The sequence below is a fragment of the Staurois parvus genome, unplaced genomic scaffold, assembly GCF_062004578.1.
Source record: "Staurois parvus isolate SC_StPar_1 unplaced genomic scaffold, SC_StPar_1.0 ptg000019l, whole genome shotgun sequence".
NCBI classification, from domain to species: Eukaryota; Metazoa; Chordata; class Amphibia; order Anura; family Ranidae; genus Staurois; species Staurois parvus.
In genome coordinates this window covers 14,915,385-14,938,129 of record NW_028317815.1, presented here as the reverse complement: position 1 = coordinate 14,938,129, position 22,745 = coordinate 14,915,385, and the positions used below count along the sequence as shown (strand labels likewise).

At 41.0% G+C, this 22,745-nt stretch overlaps 1 protein-coding gene across 6 annotated transcripts in view; it reads right to left on the bottom strand.

Annotated features, from left to right (window-relative positions):
* LRRK2 (leucine rich repeat kinase 2) overlaps positions 1 to 22,745 on the bottom strand; it is a 362,321-nt gene that overhangs the window by 11,490 nt on the left and 328,086 nt on the right. For all 6 annotated transcript variants that reach the window (XM_089685047.1, XM_089685063.1, XM_089685038.1 and 3 more), the window contains 2 exons: positions 13,364 to 13,557; positions 1,294 to 1,366 (listed from right to left, as the gene is read on the bottom strand). In XM_089685047.1, the coding sequence (XP_089541173.1) occupies positions 1,294 to 1,366; positions 13,364 to 13,557 (267 nt within the window). The remainder of the gene's footprint in view (positions 1 to 1,293; positions 1,367 to 13,363; positions 13,558 to 22,745) is intronic.

The following is a 22,745-nucleotide window of genomic DNA, read 5'->3' as shown; positions in this document are numbered from 1 at the left end:
GCCACAGAACAGACAGTATTAGTAGAAGCAACAGGCAGAACTTCCAGATTTAGGATGTGGAACATCAAATCAATAAGGGTTAAAACAGTCTCTTTCAGTTTAGGAGTAATATCTGATGACTGATTCAGGAAGTGGGGAGCTCAATAGTCAGCAACCTAAGCAATTCAGAATCAAAATTTCCACAGCCCAAGACTCGGAAACAGCCAGTGCCACAGGCAAATCAAGCAATGAATTTGTAGGGGAAAGGTGCAGTGACAAGTTGTTTGTCTCTGCACTCAGAGTCAGAGATAACCTAGACAATCTGCAACATAAAACTGTGCATGAATGTAGTAAAAACCTCCTCCAAGAAGCAGGCAGAGCCAATGCCAAAAGACAACATGAATTCACGTTACTGGCATTGGCACTATGAAAGGACACAGTGCTACAAGCAATTCCCAACCCGTTAAGTGGATAGTCTACCAAGGACAAGCCAGGCTGCCCAATCTTTGTCTAGAAACAGACATTCTGCAGCCACAAGTGTGATAAGTAGTTGCCAGGCTAATGATAGAAGGCTAGGCTAGGCTCCTTATAAAGTCACAGAACTTGGGCAGCTGGTAGCTAATGCTCAACAAGGAAAGTCTTAATTTATTAACTTTACATCACAGAACACTGAGGATTTCATATTTGGGTCTTCTTGGAATGTCCCAAAACACTGAAAATTAAGGGAGGATGACAGAGCATCAAGACCATAATGCCCACAAATCTAAAACAAAACAGGTGAACCCTACTACAAAAATGCCTGCAAGACCTTGCCCAAAACTGGTGTTCACCGAAGCATAAATATCTATTTGATAGAATTTAGTAAACATGTTTCCTTATATAATCCATCCATGATATACTGGAGAAAGATCAATAAAGGAGGAAGGAGACCCCTGGAGGGGAAATAAGGGAGATATCCATCCAACCATCCATTCATGACAAGCATCAGTTACACTTACTGCAGAGACCACAGGTGGATTAAGATTTAATTACAACTATTACTATTTAATTACAAGAAAAAAGAAACCATGGTGCCATATCCTTTTTAAAGATGTGCTTTATTGCTGTATACCATTCACAATGTTGAAGTTTGAATTGAAATAGTGTCAGCATGGCCTGCAGTCTCTGCTATGCTCTCCTTGCTTCAACATTGTGAATGGTATACAGCAATAAAGCACATCTTTAAAAAGAACGTCTTGTGTCCCTCAATGGACAAGAAATAAATGAATAGTTTTTGCCTATTAGAGGGTCTGTTAAAATATTTAGTTACTTTACCTTTACTGCAGCATCATCAAACACTGTGATAAGGCCATTTGCTGTACCAACAAATAGAAAGTATTTTTTCTGGCTACAAAAAAAAAAAGAAAAAAGGAGGTGGAAGGAAAATGAATACTCCGGTCATATCTAACTGAATAAAAACAGACTTTCAAAAGTTTTACACAGACACACACACTATAATATTTACATTTTAATTAAATGTGTTTAAGAAATAAAATCAAGATATAAATGAAACATCTGTCTGTTTTGCAACCACAGAAAAGCTCCCAGCTTTTTTTGGGATATCTGCTTTATACTCTTGTTGTAGAGCCTTATATACAGGTTTGGTGACAATTAGATAAGATGACCATTAGATCCTGTCAGGCACAGGAGAAATAACTGAGGCTGTCGTTATGTCCATAAGACACACAGAGCACTGCTCAGGACCACCCCCTTGTCACTGGCTTTGATTGACAGCAACAGGAGGCAATGGCTCCTGCTTCTGTATCTAACCCAATGAGGAGTGAGAGAGAGAGGAGACAGCCTTGCTCTCGTGCACATCACTGGATTGAGATCAGGCTCTACTAAGAATAAGGGGGGGGGGGGCTGGGCTGGAAGCTGCATGCAAAAGGTTTTTTACCTTCCTGCATAGAATGCTGGAAGGTAAAATACCTTCTGCCTTTACAACCATTTTAACAGGATAGTTGCTGAATGCCAGAAAAGCGCTGCCTCTAAAATTACTACAAAATTGAATAAACACATCTGTAACCTGACCTTCATGGCTGAGCTAATTTTGAACAAAATTATAATTAGCTCAGGCCAGCATTCAAACTTACAATGTCTTATAAGCACAAAACTATAACTTCTGAGTCATGGAAAAATATGGCCTAATGAGTCATGATCTCATTATGTTACAGACAAAAAAGATCGTATGTCTGGCTCATATTTTCGCTTTCTTCTAGGTCTGGATCATATTTACGTTTACTCTACAAAAAAAAAAAATGTACTTCACAGTCGAAGGGTGTTAATGCAGAGTATGTTTAACTGCTTAACAATACAGGGTCAAGTGTTAATTTTAGATATGCAAAGCAATTTAGCAATACAATGTCAATGAGACTCCAAATATTTTATTCATGTACCTGTCCACAGAGATCCACACAGCAGTGTGTATTTTACCTGGCCATTACCAGATTAAGCAAATAAGTCTTGCTTTTTGAAAAAAAAAGTGTGTAAGTGTGAAACTAATATATGAGATAGACTCATTACATGCAAAGCAAGATAGTTTAAGCCGTGATTTGTCATAATTGTGATGAATTTGGCTTACAGCTCATGAAAACCCCAAATCCACAATCTCAGAAAATTAGAATATTGTGAAAAGGTGCAATATTCTAGGCTCAAAGTGTCCCACTCTAATCAGCTAATTAAGCCATAACACCTGCAAAGGGTTCCTGAACCTTTAAATGGTCTCTCAGTCTGGTTCAGTAGGAATCACAATCATGGGAAAGACTGCTGACCTGACAGTTGTGCAGAAAACCATCATTGACACCCTCCATAAGGAGGGAAAGCCTCAAAAGGTAATTGCAAAAGAAGTTGGATGTTCCCAAAGTGCTATATCAAAGCACATTAATAGAAAGTTATGTGGAAGGGAAAAGTGTGGAAGAAAAAGGTGCACAAGCAGCAGGGATGACCGCAGCCTGGAGAGGATTGTCAGGAAAAGGCCAATCAAAAGTGTTGGGGACTTTCACAAGGAGAGGACTGAGGCTGTAGTCAGTGCATGAAGAGCCACCACAGACAGACGGATCCTGGACATGGGCTTCAAATGTTGTATTCCTCTTGTCAAGTCGCTCCTGAACAACAAACAACGTCAGAAGCGTCTTACCTGGGCTAAAGAAAAACAGACCTGGTCTGTTGCTCAGTGCTCCAAAGTCCTCTTTTCTGATGAGAGCAACTTTTGCATCTCATTTGGAAACCAAGGACCCAGAGTATGGAGGAAGAATGGAGAGGCACACACTGAAAGATGCTTGAAGTCCAGTGTGAAGTTTCCACAGTCTGTGTTGATTTGGGGAGCCATGTCATCTGCTGGTGTTGGTCCACTGTGCTTCCTTAAGTCCAGGGTCAACGCAGCCATCTACCAGGAGATTTTGGAGCACTTCATGCTCCCTTTCGCAGATGAGCTTTATGGGGATGCTGACTTCATTTTCCAGCAGGACTTGGCACCTGCCCACAATGCCAAAAGCACCAACCCTGGTTCAATGACCATGGGATTACTGTGCTTGATTGGCCAGCAAACTCGCCTGACCTGAACCCCATAGAGAATCTATGGGGCATTGCCAAGAGAAAGATGAGACATGAGACCGAACAATGCAGAAGAGCTGAAGGCCGCTATTGTAGCATCCTGGTCTTCTATAATACCTTAGCAGTGCCACAGTCTGATAGCTTCCATGCCACGCCGCATTGAGGCAGTAATTGCTGCAAAAGGGGCCCAAACCAAGTACTGAGTACATATGCATGCTTATACTTTTCAGAGGTCCGATATTGTTCTATGTACAATCCTTGTTTTATTGATTGCATGTAATATTCTAATTTTCTGAGATTGTGGATTTTGGGTTTTCAACAGGTGTTAGCCATAATCATCACAATTATGACAAATCATGGCTTGAACTATCTTGCTTTGCATGTAATGAGTCTATCTCATATATTAGTTTCACCTTTTAAGTTGCATTACTGAAATAAATGAACTTTTGCACGATATTCTAATTTTTCGAGTTTCACCTGTATACTACTGAAGTAGTTTGTTTGGACCAGCTTTGTCCAACTGAACTAATTTTAAGATACACTATATTGCTGAAAGTATTGGAACACCCCTCAAAATCACTGGATTCAGGTGTTCCAATCACCTCCATGGCCACAGGTGTAGGAAATCAAGGACCTAGGCATGCAGACTGCTTCTACAAACATTTGTGAAAGAATGGGTCGCTCTCAGGAGCTCAGTGAATTCAAGCATGGTACCATAATAGGTTGCCACCTATACAATAAGTCCATCCGTGAAATGTCCTTGCTACTAAATATTCCACAGACAACTGTTAATGGTATTATAACAAAGTGGAAGCAACTGGGAACAACAGCAACTCAGCCATGAAGTGGTAGGCCATGTAAAATGACAGGATGGGGTCAGCGCATGCTGAAGCGCACGGTGCACAGAAGTCACCAACTGTCTGCAGAGTCAATAGCTAAAGACCTCCAAACTTTGTGTGGCCTTCAGATTAGCAAAACAGTGTGTAGAGAGCTTCATGGAACGGGTTTCCATGGCCGAGCAGCTGCATCCAAGCCTGAACTTACCAAGTGCAATGCAAAGCATCGGATGCAGTGCTGTAAAGCACGCTGCCACTGGACTCTAGAGCAGTGGAGATGTGTTCTCTGGAATGATGAATCATGCTTTTCTGTCTGGCAATCCGACGGACGTGTCTGGGTTTGACGGTTGCCAGGAGAACGGTGCTTGCCTAACTGCACTGTGCCAAGTGTAAAGCTTGGTGGAGGGTGGATTATGGTGTGGGGTTGTTTCTCAGGGGTTGCACCTGGCCTCTTAGTTCCAGTAAAGGGAACACTTAAGGCTTCAGCCTACCAAGATTTTTGGACAATTTTATGCTCCCAACTTAGTGGGAACAGTTTGGAGATGGCCCCTTCCATGTTCCAACATAACTGCACAGAGTCCTAACCTCAACCTGACAGAACACCTTTGGGATGAATTAGAGTGGAGACTGCGAGCCAGACCTTCTCGTCCGACATCAGTGCCTGACCTCACAAATGCGCTTCTGGAAGAATGGCCAAACACTCCCATAGACACACTCCTAAAGCTTATGGACAGCCTTCCCAGAAGAGTTGAAGCTGGTTTAACTGCAACGGATGGGCCTTCTCATTATTGAACCCAGCGGAGTAAGCCTGGGATGCCATTAATGTTCATGTGCGTGTAAAGGAAGGTGTCCCAATACTTTTGGCAATATAGCGTATATCTAACCCAGAAACAGGCTTTAAAACTAAGTTTATAAGCATTGATGATACAATACAACTTCAGACACAAAACAGTCACACAATGGCCTCTACATATTACAGCGTTCTATGGAGCAAGAAAAAAAAAAGAATATTTGTCTTACCTGTAGAATCTTTTTTCTTGGAGCACTTTACAGGACACAGGATCTCAGGCTACAAGCATTGCTTATGCAACTGCCATGGACACTTGGAGATTGGACACTGGCAAAGCAAAGCTGTAACAGCCTCGTATAACTTCTCCCACTCTACAAGTCTGTTTTTTTTTTTAACAAGCAATAAGTGGATTATAAGCAGTAAAGGGGAGAGTCCTGTGTCCTACAATGTACTCCAAAAAAGGATTTTACATACAAGACAAAAAAATTCAATTTTCTAATTTGTACATTACAGGGCACAGGAAATAAGTCTTAGACCATGGGATGCCCAAAAGCAGTGTAACCGAGGAGTAGGCAATGCAGCCACCGTCAATTTCGTTGACGAAATCAACACTATTTTAGTCAACTAAAATACAACTAAATCTAAAACTTCAGATGACTAAATCTAAAATGGCATTTTAGTCAAAAGACTATGACTAAAACTAAATTGAAATTTGCCGTCAAAATTAACACTGGTTATATATCACAACAGCTAAATTTGTGTCTGTAATGCATGTTCAAACCTTAATACCATACATAATAACGTTACTAGTTTTTGTTTTAATGAGTATAATGAGTTTGGAAATTCTAAAGATATGCTTTACTAATGCATTACAATTTAACTAAACCCATTAGATTTTAGTCGACTAAAATGTACTGGAGATCTTAGTCGACTAAAATGCGACTAAAAAAGAAAACAATTTAAATGACTAAAATATGACTAACACTAAAATGGCATTTTAGTCAAAAGACTATGACTAAAACTAAATCAAAATTTGATGTCAAAATTAACAATGAACACAGCAAACATACATCAACAGGCCTATGTAACAAAGGGATCAAGCACCTTCAGACCAAAACTGGCAGTGGATGAATATCCACCAGGTAATTTTTGTTTTCACTAAAAAAACTTGTGAACAGAAGACCAGATGGTAGCTTTAGTAATCTAGAAAACAGATTGATGACTCATGCTGAAAAACCCATAAACCACTTACAGATCAGGTTGACTGTCCTTTTTTCAGTAGAAGGATAGATTATTATAGGCTAAAAAGGCTAAAAATGACTTGCTTGAAAGTGGTGCAAGAGGCAGGGTGTCCTCTATGGGCACCCTCATAAAAGACAAAGAGTGAATCATGTTGTCTAAAAGACTCGCAGAGCATGTACCACATTCAGTGTAGAAAAGTTTTACTGAAATATTCTGGAGCAGGATATAGAAGAGGAAGAACAAGGTCCTGGTTAGGGTGGAAGGAGAAAACCATATTGGGAAGAAAAAGAGACCTTAGGCCTCAAGACCTTATCCCTGTGTAACACTAAAAAAAGGTCTTTCAAGCCCGCTAACCCAGAGATTTGACTCAGAGGTGATAAAACATGGAAGGCAGTTTACTTAAGGACTGACAGAACCAGGTTACGATCCTACTGTGTCACTGAGGAGGGTACAGGGGGAACAAAGTGAGCAAAACCCCATACAAAGGCTTTCACTGAAGAGTTGGAGGCAAAAAGACCGAATAGCTAGGCCCAATAGTTGACCCTTGTTTGGTCTGGATCAATATTTGACCTTAGGTACTGAGTTGAGAAAAGACGGGATTAGTCTCACACCATGCAAAGTACACCTTCAAGGAGAGACAGTAGATTAGGTATTCAAAGTAGATTTCCTAACTATCAACAGTGTAGGGATGACTGAATCTGATGGGTCCCATACCTGGGCCTCAAAAGCCAAACAGTCAAAGCTAGCACCTGAGAAGCAAAAAAGTGGATTGGCTCATGTGATGGAAGATCTGCGTGATCTGGAAGGTCCGCTCCCAGGAATCTGATTATGTCATAGTACTACAAACTCCTGGGCCAGATCGATGCAATGATGCTAACCAGAATGCTCTCCATCTTGGTCCTTTGGTGTGGGCAAGGAGGGAGCTTTAGCGGGGGGGTTGGTTGGTGCAGGCTGAACTGATTTCATTGAGTCTCCAAATTATTCATTGCAAAGGCCCAAGGATCCCTGGTACTGACGCTGAACCTGTCCTGTTAGTTGCTGAGCCTGGACACCAGGAGGTCTATGTCCACTGTCCCACACCTGTACCAGACAGATGAAGATACTATTCTCTTGAATCCAGACACTGATGGAAGTCTGCAGAACAATTTTCCATGCCCAGGATATGCATGGTGGTCAGGGCTGGAATATGGAGTTCTGCTGAAGCCAGAAATCAGATTCACTTCTCCTTGAGCGGCGCAACACCTGGTGTCTCCATGATAGTTGATGTAGGCCACTGCAATGGCATTTCTGACTGAATCCTCCAATCCTCGTGAAGTTACAGGACACTAATGGGAAGCTGAGCTTCTTGCAACAATCAAGTCTCCTGCACTGAGAGGGCATCTAGGACTCCTCCCAGCTTGATGGGCTGGCATCCATTGTGAGTACCGTCCAGGTCATTGAGGGAAATCATTTTTTAGAATTCCAGCAATGGGGGTTGGAATTTCACAATGCCGGGGCAAGCCTGGTTTTACTGGTCAGGTGTATGAGGTAATCCAGAGACATAGTCTGCTTGTCCAACACACCCATTGAGCTGCCACTGCCTGGAGTGAAACTGTCTCAAAGGGGATTATCATTAGTCCCAGAACCCTCTGCAAGAGCAGATGGTAGGGTGGTTCCTGTATAGTATGGTTTGAGGATCACAAAGACAGGAGCTTGTCTGGGCAAGAAAGACCCTGGATAGAGCCTTATTCATGTTTAGGGCAATATACTGTGTTTTATCTATAATGCTCTAAAAATGACCATACTTCACAGACTCTTTCAAGTGATGCAAGCCCTCCCAATTAAAATAAAGAGCCAAACTCCAGCTTGTAGGTTCTGTACACCACACTGGAGACCTAGTTGTCTGAATTTCTAGTTTTAGGAAGTCATGAAAGCCTATAGACATCCTCCTACTTGCACAACTAGGGGTGCCCCTTTACTGTAAGGTCATCTTGCCCCTGGACATTGAGAACTTGGGGGTTCAGTTCTTTGATGTATATATTTTCTCACAGCCTAAGGCCTGTCGTTGACCAGCACTTGAACTATAGGATCCTTCTCATCTGGACAGTGTCCACCAGTGAAAACTGCCTTAAGTAGTCGTCCAAGGCACCCATGGTGAAACTCAAAGTCCTCAGAAAATCTTTCAGGAGCTGCCACATGGCAGAATCCCCCTGGGTCAAATTCTGTGGAATGAAGCATAGCTCAAACTTTATGGGCTTGGGAAAACCCAATTTCAGGCTGCAGACCTGCTCCTACCAGTGAGAAGCATTCCTTAAAGAAGGTCTCTAACCTCTTATCGGCATTCATCACTTCCTGCACTAACAAAAGGCTTAAGATTTTTACAGTGACCTTTGGAGAAGAGTATGTGTAAGTGGTAATCTGAAGTGGGAAACCCACTGTGGTCTTCTGTGTGTGACGGTGCAATTGTAACATATTGCTCGAATATTTCTGAATATGGGTGTAACATGTTACAAAAGGTGAACTTTTATGTCATTCAGCAACTAACCTGTTAAGAATAGCTATTTTTATATTCCAGCCTTTGATTTGCAACTTTATTGCAATGACAGTTTTGTACTAGGGACGAGGTTCAAGTTCAGGGTGATGCAGGATTGAATCAAACATTCGTTGTTCTCGCTTCGGCAAACTAAATGGCCTGTTAGCTCTCTAGCTTCAGTGAACCTCTTACTGTGCAGGAAGTCAATCATTAGTGGTGGTATTAATTATAATATGTGACCATATTAGCATTGAAACTCTGCTGTCATTTGCCCTGATAGGAATGGTGGGAGAGGATTGTCATGGGACATTTACTTCATGGACTTTATGTATGGTAAGTGCATACAATATTTACTATTTTCCTTTTTTGTGAATGAGTAACCAGGGATATACCATATTTTTTGTTCCATAAACACCCCCCCCCCCCAAAAAAAAATGGGGGGAGAGGTCTGTGCGTCTTATGGAGCGACTATGGAGCGGCTGGCTCGGTATTCCCCCCGTCGCCGCCGCCATATTAGAATACTGGGCCGGCCGCTTGGCTCTTCTGTGCAACAGAACCTGCAGGTCTGCAGTCTCTGTGCATCTCCTCTACTATGTCCGCAGTCTCTGGTCATCTCCTGTACAATGTGTGCAGTCTCTGGTCATCTCCTGTAGTACATCCACAGTCTCTGGCCATTTCCTGTACTATGTCTGCAGTCCACTGGTTCAGAATTTTTTTTTCTTGTTTTCCTCCTCTAAAACCTAGGTGCGTCTTATGGAGCGAAAAATACGGTGGTAGGTACCCTGTTCAAGAGATGTGGTCCCTTAAAATCCATAGCAGACGTGAAAATTTATTTTTGATAAAGGAGTAGTGAGATGGTGATAGGGGGTACCCTACCACTTTTTTTTTTTTGAGTGGCGTCCACATTGCAATCTTTACCAGGCCCTTATCCTGAAGAAAGATCATGTACAGATATTGAGGGGGAATTCCCAGCTGATTCTATACAGAATAAATTATCAGGGAAGTGTCATTTAGACTCCATTCACACTTCATGTTTTCCAGCTCAAGATGTTCTGGGGATGATTTACACGTGTTTGAGTGTCACGCATAGGGCAGCCCGTTCACTTGAATGGGCTGCCCTATGCATGTTTGTTGCGCAAAACAAGCTTGTGTGCCTTATGGGCGACGCACTTCAGGCAATCTTTTCCACGCACGTTTTGTGGTGATTTCTGCACATTTCTGTCACATGACAATTGCAGGAAAATTGCAGTGAGTTTGGGGTGTGAATAAACTGATTGTAAAGGTTGCATTTTTATTTTTTTCAAATAACAAACATGGTATACTTAACTGCTCTGTGCAACTGTCTTGCACAAAGAGGCCCCGATCCTCCTCTTCTCGAGTCCCCCCGCTGGTGCTCCTGGCCCCTCCCTCCCAGTGAGTAAGCTGCTTGCTATGGGGGCACCTGTGTGTACTCGTTCCCAAGCTGGCTCTGTGTGTTAATAAGAACCACAAAGCAGGGCACAACCCTGCCCCTGCTCCATTCTCACTGGCTGTGATTGACATTGGCTCCCGCTGCAGTCTCTCAGCCAATGAAGAGGCAGAGAGTTGAGAGAGCCTCTACTTTTGCGCACATCGCTGGATTGAGTGGATTGAGATTGAGCTCAGGTAAGTATAAGGGAGCTGGTGGGGGAAGCTGCATGCATAAAGTGTTTTACCTCAATGCAGAAAATGCATAAAGGTAAAAACCGTTCTGCCTTTAGAACCACTTTAAAATTGTATGGTACCCAAATGCACATCTTGCCAAAATTTTAGCATGATTTGTAGTTGCTGGCAGAATCAAGCCAATTCCACCCACAAATCCAAATTGCTAGATGTGAATGGGGATTAACAGCCAATTTAAAATGGGAGGTTTTTCTTTGTAAAAGTCACTTTGGATTTAGTACATCCTACAGATATACCACTTCACAGGAAGGTTCAAGGCATAATTCAAGCATGATATTTCAAGAAATAGTGCATTATAATGTTGCCCTTGAAGCCTTTTAGAAAAGCTGCTTCCTTCTGAATGATATTTTAAAATTAATTTAGCACTAGTACATTTTGAAAGACGTGACAGAAAAACTTTTGTATAGGGTTTGTCAAGGAACAGAACCAAGTATTCTAAACTCTTGGCCAATGCGACAAAGCAGAAGCGGTTGTCCGCCAATACGAAATGCACAAAGCGCAGAGATGAGTAAATGTAAGCATGTAGATAGGCATTTGGATGTCCGCGGATGCCATGTATTCCCTTTACCTCAGAGAGGCAATTTCTGACTTTGCGAATTCCATGCAAAACTTTGAATTTGAAAGAATTTGCTGAGGGATTTTTAAATCCAGAATATGACAAAGTTTGGTATCCTGAACAGTTTTAAGCAGCATCCTCTGAACAGGTCTTGTGGAGGTAATAGCAGAGGAACTGGGGCAAGAGGTGGTTCAGGGCATTTAGTGAATCTTAATGTCCTATGGCAGTTTTTGGGTGGTTTGAAAGAAGAAAGTGTTGAGGTGGTAGAATACTGAACCCTATTTTGTATCCCTTCAACACCACTGACTGAACCTAGGTGTCTGTGACCCAGAGAGAGGCAAACTGTAACTAATATCCCCCACTCTTAGGAGTGAGTGCACCCTTCATTGTGAAGAGAGGGTTTTTGGGAAGGCATGGTGACCAAAGCACTGTGCCAAAATGAAGGACTGGACTTAAGTTTTGAAGTTAAAGTCTGGCTACATTGGACAGCTGCTCTGCATTTTGAGGATCTCAGGTCTCCTGAAGACGGTGATTTGGGGAACTTCTGCAAAGTAAATCTTTCCCATGTGTGACCTTTGTTTGGTGAGGCACTTAACAATTTTATCAAACAGACATCTTCCTTGGAAAGCCATACATGTGAGGAGCCTTTTGCAGGCAGCTTAAGCTTTTAGCCATTGGATTCTGCGTACGTGAATTGAGATTAGAGCCATTCTGGAAATTTCTCTGAGGACATGTTCTAAGCTATCTACACAGAAAAGTAGAGAAGAAGGCAACTGTTGTAATTATTGTTTACCAGCATGATCCAGAAATGCAGAGCAGAGTCATGTTGGTTGAAGCTGCAGTTTTACATACTGAAATTGCAGCAACAGCTGGGTGCAGGGTTGGACCTGCAAGATTTATGAGAGCTTTTAGGAGCAGCTCAAACTTTCAATCTGCAGAATCTTTGAAAGAAGGAACACCTTCAGTAGGTACAGTGAGATGTTTGTTTAGTACATCAGCATCAACTACAGGAATAACTTACCTCTTTGTGAACATTTTTGCATATCTGGAAAGGCAACATCAATGCTGAAAGATTTATCAAGGTTTTGGAACAGCACATGCTCCCATTCGAATGACATCTTTTTCAGAGAAGGCCTTGCATTTTTCAGCAGGACAATATTAAACCGCATTCTGCATTGATGACAACAGCATGGCTTCGTAGTAGAAGAGTCCAGGTGCCTAAATGGCCTGCCTACAGTCCAGGCTATTCACTAGAAAATATATTGGTGCATTTTGAAACAAAAAATACAACAAAGGCGACCCAGGACTGTTGAGCAGGTAGAATCCAATATCAGGCAAGAACATTGCTCTGCCAAAACTCTAGCAAATGGTCTCAGTTCCCAGACTTTTACAGAGTGTTGTTGAAAGAAGAGAGGATGCTACACTATGGCACCCCAACCTTTGAGATGTGTTGCTGTCATCAATATAAAAATTACCTTATTTTTTTTCTTAAAATGGTACATTTTACCTGTTTAAACATTTGATATATTTTCAATTTTCAAATGTGAATAAAATATGAGCTTATGAGATTTACAAATTTACACAGCGTCCCAACTTTTTTGAAATTAGGGTTGTAAATTGATTAGGTGTAAAGACCTTTAAATCATTGCCTATATATTATAATTTTTGGTACCATCATGTTTCACAAGTGCATGGAATTCTGAGGCCTGATGTGTTTGGCATCTATTTATTTCCTCTCTTTTGTATTTTACCAAAAATTGGGTATTGTGTTTGTGTGCACTAATATTGTGAGATATAAAACATTGCAGCTGTCAAAATTTAACTTTACATGTTCTCTGCTTTTAGAAAATATAAAAAGTTTTGGAGGTTTTAAATAATCTTCAGGCCTAAAATGTGCATTTTAGTAAAACATGTAAAAACTGCTATGACAGTGGTAAGGTGAATCCAAACAGCTGGTAAGAAGAATATATGCACACATGGTTCCACTTACATAAAAAGGAATAGTAAATAATAAAATATGTAGCAACTTATGGTGTGTACACTTTCACCAACAAATTTAACAATGCAGTTGTAACATTTACAATGAAAATTATTGTTTTTCTTATCATATTATTCTAGGATAATACAAGATTATTATAAATATACTTAAAACATACCTCTGCTGCACTACACAGCAAAACAACAAGCACGTAATGGAATCAGGCATTTTCTGAATGCAATGTTTTATTTGGAGATCTTCAGTTAGCATGGACACTATGTCACCAGATTGTGTCCCTGCCAAGATCCACTGTTCCCTCTCACCAGGTAGAGTCGCAACTGCAAGACACAGGATTCTGCTGTCTGAAAATTCCTGCAAGCAGCATATAGGGAAAGTTACTCAAAAAACACATAACAGAACTTAAGATCATAGAATTAAAATGTAAAAAAAAAGGTTAGTTACAATGTTAACAAAGTTTACATATGCATTAGAAGACTATTATCATTAATTAAATCTAAAATAGTTTACACAATAGCAGCTAGACCCTGCAGATACTTATTTAGTTCCTGAAGTGGGAAGGTTAAAGTTCAGTCCATCTCTTCGGTGTTCCCTTCCACTTCTTGCATCTTCGCTACAGCTGTATGTGAGATAAAGGCAGACAAACCATTCTTCCTCATACAGACACATGGCAAAGCTGCATAGGTGGAAGTGAAGACAGCAGCTAGCCTGACACAGGGGGACCTAACTCCACGACATAAGTACATACAGTGGGGCAAAAAAGTATTTAGTCAGCCACCAATTGTGCAAGTTCTCCCACTTAAAAAGATGAGAGGGGCCTGTAATTGGCATCATAGGTAGACTTCAACTATGAGAGACAAAATGAGAAAAAAAAATCCAGACAATCACATTGGCTGATTTGGAAAGAATTTAATTGCAAATTATGGTGGAAAATAAGTATTTGGTCAATATCAAAAGTTCATCTCAATACTTTGTTATATATCCTTTGTTGGCAATGACAGAGGTCAAACATTTCCTGTAAGTCTTCACAAGGTTGGCACACACTGTTGCTGGTATGTTGGCCCATTCCTCCATGCAGATCTCCTCTAGAGCAGTGATGTTTTGGGCTGTCGCTGGGCAACACGGACTTTCAACTCCCTCCAAAGTTTTTCTATGGGGTTGAGATCTGGAGACTGGCTAGGCCACTCTTATGAAGCCACTCCTTCGTTGCCCGGGCGGTATGTTTGGGATCATTGTCATTTTGGAAGACCCAGCCACGTTTCATCTTCAATGCCCTTGCTGATGGAAGGAGGTTTGCACTCAAAATCTCACAATACATAGCCCCATTCATTCTGTCCTGTACATGGATCAGTCGTCCTGGTCCCTTTGGGGAGAAACAGCCCCAAAGCATGATGTTGCCACCCCCATGCTTCACAGTAGGTATGGTGTTCTTTGGATGCAACTCAGCATTCTCTCTCCTCCAAACACGACGAGTTGTGTTTCTACCAAACAGTTCTATTTTGGTTTCATCTGACCATATGACATTCTCCCAATCCTCTTCTGGATCATCCAAATACTCTCTAGCAAACTTCAGATGGGCCCGGACATGTACTGGCTTAACCAGGGGGACACGTCTGGCACTGCAGGATCTGAGTCCCTGGCGGCGTAGTGTGTTACTGATGGTAGCCTTTTTTTACGGTGGTCCCAGCTCTCTGCAGGTCATTCACTAGGTCCCCCCGTGTGGTCCTGGGATTTTTTCTCACCGTTCTTGTGATCATTTTGACCCCACGGGGTGAGATCTTGCGTTGTGCCCCAGATCGAGGGAGATTATCAGTGGTCTTGTATGTCTTCTATTTTCTAATTATTGCTCCCACAGTTGATTTGTTCACACCAAGCTGCTTGCCTATTGCAGATTCAGTCTTCCCAGCCTGGTGCAGGTCTACAATTTTGTTTCTGGTGTCCTTCGACAGCTCTTTGGTCTTCACCTTAGTGGAGTTTGGAGTGTGACTGTTTGAGGTTGTGGACAGGTGTCTTTTATACTGATAACAAGTTCAAACAGGTGCCATTGATACAGGTAATGAGTGCAGGACAGAAGAGCCTCTTAAAGAAGAAGGTACAGGTCTGTGAGAGCCAGAAATCTTGCTTGTTTGTAGGTGACCAAATACTTATTTTCCACCATAATTTGCAAATAAATTCTTTCCAAATCAGCCAATGTGATTGTCTGGATTTTTTTTTCCTCATTTTGTCTCTCCTAGTTGAGGTCTACCTATGATGCCAATTACAGGCCTCTCTCATCTTTTTAAGTGGGAGAACTTGCACAATTGGTGGCTGACTAAATACTTTTTTGCCCCACTGTATTTGTGGCATCTAGCTGCTATTTTTTAAGCATAGGGAATCTTCAGATCTAAAGTAGTTTTATATGATTGAAAGTCCACTTTAAAAAACCAACAGTGCTGTACAATAATAAAACATAATTTAATTCAACAAAAAAAAAAACCAAAGCATTAAAAAATGGGAATTCTTCCAAACTGGCATGAGTCAGAAGCCACTGTTGTAACTACTGGCATCTAAAACCATCCTTGAAGTCATACTTCCCTAATACAGCTACACAAACATGCTGAGTCAATCACCCCAGACTTTTAGGAGATGCTGTAAAGCACAACCATTTTCCATCTTGTATTGCTACCAAGCGTGGCTTTGTAGGACTCTATTAAAAGCAGTGGTATGGATTTACCACGGGATTTAAAAAAAGAAAAACCTAGCACATTTACAGTAAGTAGTAATGTGCTTTACAAATGGGCTTAGCGCTAATAAAATGAATAGGAGTGGGGAATGGGAGGGAGGAGAAGGAGAGCCAGGTCACGTGACCTGTCAGTCATTTGATCAGCAGTCCTCCAATCAAGAGTTTTCTCTGCCAACATAAACAAGGAGAATTCTATAAAAGACAACAGGCTCCAAACTACTGCCCGCATTTTATGAAAAGGTCATAAAATGTGGGCCATGATGTGGTGTGCTACTGCAGAGTATAGCAGGTGTGGACAATGATACCGCTATCAAAGGTATATCAGCCTCTTAGAAAAAATAATAAGAAAAGATGGCTTCTGCTCAAGTTCATACAGGGGCTGACTGACAACTTTTGGCCCAGTGGCAAGTACAGCCCAGAGACCCATGTTGGAGCCACTCAGCCACCCTCCCACTCTCCCTGCTTCCTCCTGACTCCCATATCAGACTGGAACTCTGCTTACTGGGCGGGTCGGGCTGGACAACGCCTGCTGCACGGACTCTGGGTTCCCGAACTGGCCGGCAGGGGGTGGCCGGGGCTGCAGATCAACATGGTTGGGGAAATCCGGGGGAGGAGAGCCTCTGGTGGGGCACAGAGCCTGCCTCTGCTTGGGCCCTGTGTGCACCATCCATGCCAGGAGGGAAGGGGGGGCTTGCGCTCTGTCCTCGGTAGGACATTGGCAGTGACTTTTGACTCCTCTTCACAAGGAGGCCTTTAGGTATGTCTGTGGTGGAAGCAGTGCGGCATTTTTAAGGGGCATCAGAGCACCAAAAAATTGGGACGCTGTGTAAAAATCTACATAAAAACAGAAAGCAATGATTTTCAAATCTCAAAAACCCATATTTTATTCACAATAGAAAATAGAAAACATTTCAAATGTTTAAACTGAGAAATTAAAAAAAAAAAATAGGGTACTTTTGAAACTCATGGCAGCTAAAAAAATTTGGGATAGGGCAACACAAATCTGGCAAAGTATCTGGTACTAATAAGGAAGGGTTGGAAAAACATTTTGCAAAACATTTTGCAAACTAACTCAGTTAATTGGCAACAGGTCAGTAACATGATAAAAAAGGGCATCTTAGAGAGTTTGAGTGTCTCAGAAGGATGGGCAGAGGTTTGCTAATCTGTGAAATGCTTCTAAATCTAAAAATTTCAGAATAATGTTCCTACATGTAAAATTGCAAAGACTTTAAATATATCATCATCTTTAGTACATAATAATATTGAACGTTTGAGAATCTTTACAAATCCCTGTGCGCAAGGGACAAGACCAAAACACAATACTGGATGCCAAAAATCTTCAGTTCCTCAGATGGCACTGCATTAAAAATTATCATGATTCCATGATGGATATCACTGCATGAGCTCACTTTCTGTGAACACAGTTTGTTCTACCATCCAAAATGCAAGTTAAAGTTCTATCATGCAAAGAGGAAGACATATGAGAACATGATCCAGAAACACCGACACCTTCCCTAGGCCAAAGCCTATTTAAAATTGGACCTGTTGAAAAGTGGAAAACTGTTCTGTGGGCAGATGGATTAAAATTTGACATTCTTTTTGGGAACCATGTGCACTGCATCCTCCTGACTAAAGAGGAGAGAGACCTTTCAGTTTATCAGTTCTCAGATCAAAAGACTGTATATCTCTGATGTTATGGGGACGCATTAGTTCATATGGAATGGACAGCTTGCACATCTGGAAAGGCGCCATCAATGCTGAAAGATACACTATATTGCCAAAAGTATTGGGACATCCCTTCAAATCACTGGATTCAGGTGTTTCAATCACCTCTATGGCCACGGGTGTATAAAATAAAGCATCTAGGCATGCAGGTTGCTTCTACAAACATTTGTGAAAGAATGGGTTGCTCTCAGGAGCTCAGTGAATTCAAGCATGGTACCGTGATTGGTTGCCACCTGTGCAATAAGTCCATCCGTGAAATTTCCTTGCTATTAAATATTCCACGGTCAACTGTTAGTGGTGCTATAACAAAGTGGAAGCAACTATGAACACCAGCAACTCAACCACGAAGTGGTAGGCCACGTAAAATGACAGAGCGGGGTCAGCACGTGCTGAAGCGTGCTGAAGTCACCAACGGTCTGCAGAATCAATAGCTAAAGACCTTCAAACTTCATGTGATCTTCAGATTAGCACAACAGTGCATAGAGCTTTATTGAATTAATTTCCATGGCCGAGCAGCTGTATCCAAGCCTTACAACACAAACTGTAATGCAAAGCGTCAGATGTAGTGGTGTAAAGCACTGGACTCTAGAGCAGTGGAGACGTTTTCTCTAGATTGATGAATCACACTTTTCTGTCTGGCAATCCGATGGATGTGTCTGGGTTTGGCGATTGCTAGGAGAACGGTACTTACCTGACTGCATTGTGCCAAGTGTAAAGTTTGGTGGAGGGGGGATTATGGTGTGGGGATGTTTTTCAGGGGTTGGGCTCGGCCCCTTAGTTAAAGTGAAGGGAACTTTTAAGACATCAGCATATCTAGACATTTTGGACAATTTCATGCTCCCAACTTTGTGGGAACAGTTTGGGGATGGCCTCTTCCTGTTCAAACATGACTGCACATCAGTGCACAAAGCAAGGTCCATAAAGACATGGATGAGTCAGTTTGGGGTGGAGGAACTTGACTGGCCTGCACAGAGTCCTGACCTCAACTCGATAGAACACCTTTGGGATGAATAAGAGCGGAGACTGCGAGCCAGGCCTTCTGGTCTGAAATCAGTGCTTCTGGAAGAATGGTCAAATATTCCCAGACACACTCTTAAACATTGTGGACAGCCTTCCCAGAAGAGTTGAAGCGGTTAGAGCTGCAAAGGGTGAGCCAACTCAATATTGAACCCTACGTACTAAGACTGGGATGCCATTAAAGTTCATGTGTGTGTAAAGGCAGGCATCCCAATACTTTTGGCAATATAGTGTATATCTAAGTTTTAAAGCAGCATATGCTCCCCCCTTCAGACATATCTTTCAGGGAAGGCCTTGCTTATTTCATCAGGACAATACCAAACCGCATACTGCATCTATGAAAACAGCATGGCTTCGTAGTATAAGAGTCTGCGTGCCAAACTGGCCTGCCTGACTGCAGTCCACACCTTTCACCAACTGAAAAAATTTGGTTAATCTCGAAACGAAAAATACAGCAAACATGACCCAGGACTGTTGAGCAGTTCGACTCCTATATCAGGCATGAAGGTGACAACATTCCTCTCCCAAAACTCCAAAAACCGGTCTGTTCAGTTACCAGACATTTACAGAGGGTTATTAAAAGGGAAGGGAGGGAAAGTTACACCATGGTAAATATGATCCTGTCCGAACTTTGAGAGATGTTACTGCCATCAATTTAAAAAAATTACCTTAATTTTTTCTTAAAATGGTACATTTTCTAAGTTTAAACATTTGATATGTTTTTCTTTTGTAAATAAAATGTGTTTGAGATTTGCAAATATTTCCAACTTTTTTGGAATTGGAGTTGTATCTCTATGCCAAGAAAACATTTTACTCTCGTTCAAAGGACCTTGCTCCCCATTGATTAATACTTGGATACTTGGTTACAATTGGTTAATGCTAGTTTTCCTCTCTATACACTAATCATTAAACAAAACTGATAAGATTTGCAACCACTGGATCTCTAGTTCTCTAATATTGACCTATCTGGTCAAAATTTGATTTATATTCTGCTGGTTTACCCTATTTCCTGATCATTACTATTGCTAAGCTATACTCAATGTAAAGTCAAATCTTTAATTACTACTAAACATTGTAGAGACTTGAGAGTCTGTATAGACCTGTTTATCTTTATGTTTTTGTACTTTTTTTGTACTGCATGGCTTCATTTTTGTATGAAAACACCAATAAACATATCTTTAAAAAAATAAAACTATGGAATTAAAACATTAACATACATTAAGTTAATACCTTTTTACAGGGTTCCCCCAAAAATTGACTTGGCTCCAAAATATGTTTCTTGGGGTATAGCACAGGACACAGGATTCTTTAAATCATTGTGACTGGCTTATCTGCAGCTACAGGGGTTGGACAAATAAATGGAAACACTACATGATTTGATGTGTGAAAGTGACATATTTTGCACTGAAAACGGAAGTGATGCAACATTCTTTTGCTTCCGCTGTGTGATGAGACACCTAGCTTCCAGATGGGATGCCTCACTTTGGTCATTCACTCTGTGCGCTGCTAGTAATATGGAGTCATGTTAGAGCTTACTGAGCTTCATAGAGGACAAATTGTTGGCGTCCGCTTAGCTGGTGCTTCTGTGTATAAAGTTGCCAATTTACTTGTCATGTCACGAGGTATAGTTATCAAAGGTTATGAAGGCATATACAGTTCCCAGGAAAACAGTCTGATAAGCATAAACACAGCTGACATGGTCAACTGACCAAAAGAGACAAAAGGCCAATACACAGGATTTTGACCTGGAATAAGAAAATAACTGCTGCAAAAGTGACTGCAGAGCTCAATCTCAGTCTTCACAAGCTCTGCAACTCACAGGAACAAGGTGAAGATCTCAGATCCAGAATGAACTGAACTTCTGGATTCAGTCAGAAAACTGTAAAAAAGTTGGAGTAGATCCCTTGAATGTGTTGTCCGGGTGGGGACAGCCTGGCTCAAAAAATGCTGAACGGCTAAAAGCAGACTGGCCAGCTGGGATGGCGAAGGAGAGAAGATGTAGAACATGAGGTGGGGAGTGAAACACCAGTTAATAACTCCTGAAAAACAACACTCAGGACCCAGGCGTCAGATTTTTTTTGGGCCCAGAAAGCTGACAAGGCCAATAAAATACTGAAATAGAAAAATAAGGAATCCAATATCTATACAAATATACCTCCTGTATCAATATGTCAATCACTTGATATTATATAAAAAAAATCTTTTTGATAGGATAAATTTTTTGTGATATATGGTTTGCTGGCTCCATCTCATTAAAAGAATCAAAATCACCAATCAACTAAATTCCTATATACTTCCTTTACCATCATTTTCTTCTTATTGTCACAACGCCCTTATTTTCATGGTCAAAACTCTCGTATATTATATAAATATTTTTCATAGGTAGACAAAATCCAGAATTTAGACTGCACAAAATAGAATCAAAGAAAAAAAAAGAACCAGAAACATGCGGTCACCTATCATATTTTAGGTTTACAACGTATGTACACCCAAGTAGATAATATATCTTTTTCCTGCTGTTAAAGATTTCTCCATATGTAATATTGACTCCCTCACCCCTTGCCTATTTTAATTGATAAATTTTCTAAATAAAGCAAGGTTTTTTTTTTACTTCTCTCAAAACCTTTTCTAGAGTTGGAGGAAATTGATTATACCATTCCCCAAGTATGCATTTCTTGCTGTTATTAAAGATATGTGAACCAATTGTATATTGTATTTCCCTGGCTATCCCTTTTGCACTCTCTTCCAATAGCACATGGTTTTCCGGTATACTATAACCACAAATTTTAGATGCATAAACCAACACTTACTTCCAAAACCTTTCAACCAAGGGACAATACTAAAAATAATGTGCCCTTTTGTTCTCCACATTTTGTGTGTCTATGGTCAAATCCTGTCTGCGGATCATGGCATTGAATTGGTAAATATGCTTGATGCATTATCTTTTGTCTCATGCCATGCTTCATTTATTAAAATCAAACACTTTGGTATCCCTGGAGTATTTTAGGTACCCAGATGTTAGACGTACCCAAGTCAAAGGCTCTAAACCTTGCCAGGGATGGATAAATAACTGATATGAATAAATCTATGGTTTCTGCTAAGGTGTCCAAAAAAGATAGTAGACATGTCCCATACAGGATGTGGTGTGATACTCATCCAATAAGAGGACACTTGCAAAAAATAAAAATAACCCAATAGGTGAATATGATACTTCTGACTTAAAAGCCTGAAAAGTGTATGGATTTCCTGTGTCCATATCAAACCTTAATTTGCCCATCTGTGAAAAGCCATATGTTGTTCCCCTGCAGAAAATACTGGGTTACCTCTAAATAGGAAGATACAGTTAGTTCCATATATATTTGGACACAGGCACAATTTTTGTTTTTTTTCAGGTATTTACTAAAACATAGTTATATAATGGATATGGGCTGAAAGTGCATACTCTCAGGTTTAATTTGAGGGTATGTACATCCAAATTGGAGGAAGGGTTTATGAATTACAGCTCTTAAGAGTATCCAACCCCCCTTTTTCAAGGGACCAAAAGTAATTGGACAATTGAATCAAAAGCCGTGTCATGGCCAGGTGTGAGCTACTCCATTATTTCTTCATCAATTACACAGGTAAAAGGTCTGGAATTGATTCTAAGTGTGTTATTTGCATTTGGAATCTATTGCTGTGAACCTAAATCATGCGTTCAAAGGAGCTGTCCATGCAAGTGAAACATGCCATTATAGGGCTTCAAAAATTAAACAACTCCATCAGAGAGATAGCAGCAACATTAGGAGTGGCCAAATCAACAGTTTGGTATATTCTGAGGAAAGAAGAACGCACTGGTAAGCTCAGCAACATAAGAAGGCATGCACACCCACAGAAGACAACAGTGGTGGATGATCACAGGATCCTTTCTATGGTAAAGAAAAGCCCATTCACAACATCCAGACAAGTGAAGGAGACTCTCCAGGAGGTGGGCGTATCATTGTCAAAGTCTACAATCAAAAGAAGACTTCATGAGAGCAAATACAAAGGTTTCACCACAAGGTGGAAACCATTCATAAGCCTGAAGAATAGAAAAACCAGA